Consider the following 7,086-nt stretch of genomic DNA (forward strand, 5'->3'; position numbering starts at 1 on the left):
CAGGGCCCAGCGTGGGCGCGGTGGAGGCTGCGCGCCCCGGCCCGAGACACGCTTGTCCCGGGCCCGGCTCAGGCCAGCCACCGGGCTGGGGCGCACAGGCTCCGACCCGAACCCCAGCGTCCCCCTAGGACTCCCCGGAGTTGATGCCGCCGCCAATCCCCTTCCCATTCCGGGTAGACCGCCGATCTTGGGGGTCAAAACTTGTCATTCTGCCTGAGCTGCGAAGGTAGGAGGCCGAGGCGGGAGGGTGCCCGGTGGGGACTGCGGGCCTCTCCCGGCCGGCCACCGCCTTTAGGTCCCTATCTCCATGTTGCAGTTTCTTTCCTCTCTCTATTAACACACTTTGTTTCCTGCTTAGCTTTGCCCGGTACTGGTCTTGCAAGGGAACGAAATCCTTTGGTGCCCGCTAAGTCTTAGGAAGCGGTTTCATGTAAATGGGGGAGCGTCCGGTACCAATTCAAAGCGCAACAATAAAATTAATTTGGCACTTGGTGCCTGTAGTAACTGGTGTGCAGCCATATTTTTCCAATTAAGAAAATATGTGGCATGCGTAGAATCACATATTTAAGCAAGCAATTAAGTTGTTTATAACACGGTCTGTTCCTGTTTAGGCCATTAAATGGAAATTTGGGGGTGAAATAGAGATTATATTGAGACTATTAATCACCTTCAAATTTGAACGTCTTGCTCTTTGAAGCTGAAAAGTTTGAAAGGGATCCATCCACTGTGTGAATGTCAGGAAACAGACAAAGCCTCTCCACCCTTTGACAGAATCCTATGGGGGTGATTTTCTAATTATACTACGATCTCCTTAAAAATATTTTGCTGCTAAATTAGGCCCGCATGTTTATGATAATGTCCGCTTCCTTCCCAAAGGAAGGACAGCTAGTTGTCCACAAAACGAACTCAGAGAACTAGAAACGCCGCAACACTGCAGCTAGAGGCCAACGGGGGTGAAGGTGAGGGGTTCTTCCTAGACTGGGCATCAGTTACCCCTGGAAGGTGCTGGCATAGCTGTCAGGGGCCCTAGTGCACCCCCACCCCCTCCTGTGGGCCCATGGTTCCAGCCCCCAGACTCTAGAATGTCGGAAGGTGCGGGTAGGTCTAAAGCCCGGGTGGGTGCAGTCTCTAGGCTTGTTGATTTCCGCACTCTACGGATCAGAATCCTGTTGCAAGGCTCTGCTGGAAGTGATTGTTAACACTCATGCTGGTTGAGATTTGGGACTGAGAAGAATTAGAAACCATCTCGCTCATCCAAAAGCGGCTGTGACACCTTAAAAGTCCAGAAAGCGACTAGGGCGCAGAAGAGGCAGGTGTGAGACAGTTTAGGTTGCTGGGAGAGGTTCCCTGCCCCTCGGTGGCTGCTGCCCTCATGCTCGCACCGCTTGTTTTTGAAAGGAAGGACAGGGAAGTATCAACGGATGTGTGTAAACTCAGGCAGGGGGGGAAATGCATATTTTATTAAACATCCGAGCTGCTGGATGCATGAAAAGGCTTTCAGCAACCAATAGAAACCGAGGACAGCGAATGTTCTGCTTGAACCTGTTGATCTCTGTGGGTTTAAGCGTTTAGGGTCGAGTCTGCGTTTCCACGGGGGAGGGAGAAGCAGGGGCAAAGCGGTGGTGGGTTTCGCGGACCCCCAAAGCTGGTTTTGCGCGTCTTGCCGGCTGGCCCGGTGTGGCCGGCGAGCCCTCCAGGCCGCCAACATGGCGTGGGCCCCGGTGGTTGGGCGGCCTGGTGGGTGGGGGGCACGGGGGACAGCAGCTACCAGGCTGCCTCCGGGGGAGGCCCCGGGCGGCCTGGGACTCGGGCCCCCGAGCGCGCGCTGCGCCGGTTTGAGCTCTCCCGCTGCCGGCCTTCGGCCCAATTGTTCCCCAAATAGACCTGCAAGTTTGCAAAAGGCAGGGAGGTGGCGGCGGTCAGAGCTGGCTGAGAGGAGCCAGGCCCGCTGGGCTCGGCTGATGTGAGGGCCAGTGCGTGGCCATGGCCGCGGCCTCTCCGCGCCCTTGTGCGGGGACCGCGCTCGGCCAGGGGCCCGCGTGGCGCTTTGATTTGTGAGCGCGCGAGGGGGTGAGTGCTTCGGGCTTGGGCTGCTGGGGGCAGGACGAGAGCAGGGGGTCGCCCTCGAGCTGGCGAGCTCCGGCCGGCGGCCCCCCAGGCCTGACCTCTGTGCTTCCCGGGGCGCGTCCTCGGTGAGGGGGAGGGGCTGCACGCGGCTTCGGGAGGGGGCAGGGGCTTCCCCCTCTTCTTTGAGATCAGCCTGGTAACGGGATTTGCTCTGTTGTTTTCGTGTGTGTGTGTGTGTGTGTGTGTGTGTGTGTGTGTGTGTGTGTGTTGGCGCGCGCGCACGTGAACGCACGTGTGGCCCCGTCCGTGGTGCCCCCTCCAGTGTCCCCGGAGCTGAAGGACCGCAAGGAGGATGCGAAAGGGATGGAGGACGAAGGTCAGACTAAAATCAAGCAGAGGCGAAGTCGGACCAATTTCACCCTGGAACAACTCAATGAGCTGGAGAGGCTTTTTGACGAGACCCACTACCCTGACGCTTTCATGCGAGAGGAGCTAAGCCAGCGGCTGGGCCTGTCCGAGGCCCGAGTGCAGGTAGGAGCTGGAGCCGGGCAGGGCGAGCTGGGCACGGCGGGAGGAGGGCGTCCGCCTGCGGGCGCGTGGCGCGGGCTCCGGCCTCGACTAGGTGAGAGGGAAGGAATGTTGGCCCTTGTTCCTGGGGAGGGTTAGCCTTTCCGCTTCCCAACATATGTTCCCAGCAGAAGAAAGCTGTGCTGGGCTTGCTCCCAGAGTTTCTACAAACCACACCCCCCCTCGCCCAGCTCTGGCTTTAATGTGGTTTAATCCTAATGGGCCTACTTTTATAAGCCTTAAAAAAAAAAATCCCACAGAAAACGTTTTATCTCTGGATGCTTTAAAAGTTACAGCGATTATTTTGCTAGCGCGAGTTGGGTTTCTCGAGGGTCTGCTGCTTCGGTGTCTAGGTTTGCCAAGCGGATATGCCAATTAGGTTTATAGATGTACTGACTATAAAGTAAATTAGTAACTGTTAAGTGCCGAAATTTACAGTCAGCCGTTAGCGGTGCATCTCAAACTGCGTGTGCAGCAGTGGAGAAATAAATGGCCTTTTGGCCACTCTTTGTTCACTCATTTAACCAAGGCAGCAAAACTGAACCTACAGAAACTCGATTTTAAAACAACCACCCACATTTTCTATTAGCATTTTCTTTACTAGACTTTGGGGGCATTTAAAAGGAAGAGAGAGAGAGCGCGCACGAGCGCAAGAGAGGGAGAGACAGACAGACAGACATATCTCTATTGAGACAAATTGAAATATTTCAGATAGTATTTCCGCTCAAATAATAAAGTAGGAGAAAATGATGGTCATTATTTGTTTGAACACATGGAGCAGTTTTAGGCCTCCAACATCTGCAGCTGTTAGAAAGTATGGCTGTAACAGATACTCCCTGGGTCTCTGGGCTGCAGAGACCACCATCTGCAGCGAACTATGCACAATTCTTAAGGGGCTTCCCCAGTCTTGTAATAGGATCAGGATAAAAATGGAGCAGTCACGTTGAAGGGAAAAAAGTACTACAGGCTGCCTTGCTCATCACAGCATCAGCCACACAGCTCTCCTTTCTAAGCTGCTCGTGCTTCTCTGTACCCAGATCTCTAGAGGCTCCTCAATCCCTTAAAGATGTGGTAATAATTATTATCATTATGAACATTAGTATCTCAATTTCCACTCTTCTAGGGGGGAAAAGGAGGCAAGAAGCCACGGGTCATACGAGTTATAGGAAGGACAATACCCTGGCTTGAAAAAAATCCACCTTCTTATTCCATTAAAAAGCAGGGGAATTGTGGAAGATTTACATTGATCATGACAATGGCTTCACAAACTTACCAGCGCTAACTCTGAAGCAGTGTTTTACTTTCGGCAGCCTTACATTCTTTTGTAAACTAGTCAGTATGCTGTTATTGTTGGAATTGAAGTATTAAAGCAAGCAGTATTTTAATTTTGCAGAATCTGTCACCCTGCCTCTAAGAGTTGGAAGATTTATTTTAAAAGATAGTATAAGGAAAGGATAGTACCCGGAGTTATTTGATTTGTCTATCTCTCCCTAAATAAGTGTTTGGATTTTCCTTTTGCTAAGTGCACTTTACTATTCCTCTTTTTCATACATTTATTTAAGTTTGAGAACTCTTTTCTGGATGCTTCTCTTCCATCTTAACTGGAAGCAGTGGCTTTTCTATAGAAGCAAATTAGATTATCATGATAATAGCACAATTATTCTGCTACTGTGTTACACTCTGCTGCACAGAGGAACAGAGAAATTCAAAACTTCTTTGTAGTGAGGATTTTATGACACTAATTACCTCTCCCCCACGTCTAATGCCCTCCTCCCCAAAAAACAAAGTCATTATTTGCTTTGGTGTTTGGTTTTTTTTCTTGAAGATGAAGCTAATTAATATTACAGACTATTAATGAGCACATTCTTTTCAGGTCATACTGAGCAAACATCTAAACCCATTATCACATTGGTATCAGGTATCCCGGAGAGTTCTAGGCCTTAGGGACCCTGTAATGTGGAAAGATGAAACCAGGACTAGTAGTAATTTATCAAGAAACCCTTATCTTGCAAAAGTCAGGAAAACTTTTTTCTCCTCTTTTTCTAGCTTTAATTTTTAGTTTCAAAAACTGGCACTTCTATATCATTGAAAGGTTGTTTGCCATATCTATCATCATCTAAAGCACTGTAATTTTTAATTCTTCTGTATTCTTGTAGTTTTAAATTTGAGGGTCATAATAGTAAGTTAGATTTTTTCCTTTCACATTGCAGGTTTGGTTTCAGAATCGAAGAGCTAAATGTAGAAAGCAAGAAAATCAACTCCATAAAGGTATGCTTCCCATACAAGGAACATTTGATATTCTAAGTAAAAAGACCTAGCGAATACTCTTAGGACCAAAAATTACTTTTCAAAGATGACCCAAAATCTTAAATTAAGAAATGTTTCTTCAGAAACTTAAGAATTACCTTAAGGTTTGGGAATAAGTACATGTATTTTAATTATGGTATCCGTTTATAATTATAATAATCCAGTTCTAAAGGAATGAGTTCTATCTCTGTACCATTTGTGACAGTGGAAGACAATGCTATGACTATTCACCTCTGATCACTCTCTTCCCCGCCCCCCATTTTTTCCCCTAGGTGTCCTCATAGGGGCTGCCAGCCAGTTTGAAGCTTGTAGAGTTGCACCCTATGTCAACGTAGGTGCTTTAAGGATGCCATTTCAGCAGGTAAGCACAGCCTAGTTTCAACCCTTTCTTCTTAAACTGTGATAAGACTTGGAAACTTGCTTGAACTGTTGAATATCCCCTCTCCCAGAGTCCCAGCGTTGGTGTCTGAGCAGCTAGAGAATCGATAATAAGATGATATAGTGGACCCACTTCCCTTTAAAATCCATATAGTGTCAAAGGCCTGCATGCCTAGGCCCTTTCAGTCCTTACCAGAACCCCGGAGGGCCCTCAGGGCAGTAACTGGTCCTTTAAAAAATGCACTAAAGATTGCACTTGGGGAGAGGAAGGAAAAGCCTTTTGATTAAGACTTTGTCAGCTCCAATACAGAGGTTAGTCCTAAAGTGTTTCTAAGGCAACCTTCAAAATATTTTTTCCCAGGAATTTTCCACCTCTTAGTCATATTAAATGCCTCTGACAGAAGATAAATAAATAACTAAATAAAAGTCCTCCTAACTCAGACTTGATTATATATATATATTTTTTAGCCCTCTCTACAAAGAAAGCTTTATCTCTTGGTCTTCTCGGGGCTGCCCTACCTCCTCAAACCTTTTTTTAGCTATAAAGAAACCTCTAAGCCCACATTTTAGAAAGACAGCCTATAGCAAGGATTTAATCCTAGGGAATCCCAGAGCTCTCAGCTCCCAGATCTCTCAGAGCCTGAAGGTATAATCCTTTCCCACCTGGTGCCTAACCGTGTCCATCCTGGCCCTGATGAGCATCACTGTTATGTCAAGACTTGGCACTCAGTCGCCAGTGCCTTAGTCAAAGGAGACAAGTGATTTCACCAGTGTTGTGAGTGTTCTAGAGAAATTCTAGTTCTCTTGGCGCCTCAGGATTCTGGAGCTCTGTTGTTGGACTTTTGAAGTGAAAAGCAATGACTGGAGAAAAAGAGAGGGACCTTTAGAAGGAAACTTCTTCTCAGAATGTGGCTTTCCGCCCCACAGCTTCAGCACCACCTGGGGGATTATTAGAAACCCTCAGGCCCCGCTCTACTGAATTAGAATCTGAATTTTAACAAGATTCCCAGGACATTCTGAAGGCAGTGAGGATTGAGTTGTAGGGAAGATAGAGTAACTTCTCTGTGTGACATGGAAAAGTTTCAGGGTTTGCTTGTCAGTAATACAGTGCTTTAGTAGTGGGGAAAGAGGGGGTTTTGACAGGAAATGGGGTTAAGAGTGCTAGCGCTCGGTTTTCCCAATATATCATTGTTATTTTGAAGAGGTTTTAACACAGTAACGATGTCCCCAGCCAGGTCTTTGGCCCAGCTTCAAAAGGCGGGCCCTATCCCTGTCCCATAAGAGTGGCCCATATGGAGTGCCATAAGACAAGCCCATAGTGAGAGAGCTGCAGAGACCTAGGGCCTCTGGAGTATCCGAGAAGGTCACTCCCAGGGCAAGATGCGCAGCTAGACGATCCCTTCCCTCCCCTCCCCCACCCCTCCTCCGACTCAAGCTGGACGCCGTTAATGCTCTGTTTCTATTCTCGTTGTCACCCTAGGATAGTCATTGCAACGTGACGCCCTTGTCCTTTCAGGTTCAGGCGCAGCTGCAGCTGGACAGCGCCGTGGCGCACGCGCACCACCACCTGCACCCGCACCTGGCCGCGCACGCGCCCTACATGATGTTCCCGGCGCCGCCCTTCGGACTGCCGCTCGCCACGCTGGCTGCCGACTCGGCCTCGGCCGCGTCCGTGGTGGCCGCCGCCGCCGCCGCCAAGACCACCAGCAAGAACTCCAGCATCGCCGATCTCAGACTGAAAGCCAAAAAGCACGCGGCCGCCCTGGG

General features: G+C 49.2%; 1 protein-coding gene across 1 annotated transcript in view; it reads left to right on the forward strand.

Annotated features, from left to right (window-relative positions):
* Positions 1–7,086, forward strand: part of SHOX2 (short stature homeobox 2) — a 9,633-nt gene that overhangs the window by 397 nt on the left and 2,150 nt on the right. Inside the window, exons 2-6 of the mRNA XM_006887681.1 lie at positions 1,573–1,890; positions 2,390–2,598; positions 4,845–4,902; positions 5,214–5,302; positions 6,800–7,084. Of these exons, the coding sequence (XP_006887743.1) occupies positions 1,573–1,890; positions 2,390–2,598; positions 4,845–4,902; positions 5,214–5,302; positions 6,800–7,084 (959 nt within the window). The remainder of the gene's footprint in view (positions 1–1,572; positions 1,891–2,389; positions 2,599–4,844; positions 4,903–5,213; positions 5,303–6,799; positions 7,085–7,086) is intronic.

Source organism: Elephantulus edwardii, unplaced genomic scaffold (genome assembly GCF_000299155.1).
Source record: "Elephantulus edwardii isolate Elephantulus edwardi_28Jun2011 unplaced genomic scaffold, EleEdw1.0 scaffold00060, whole genome shotgun sequence".
Lineage (NCBI taxonomy): Eukaryota > Metazoa > Chordata > Mammalia > Macroscelidea > Macroscelididae > Elephantulus > Elephantulus edwardii.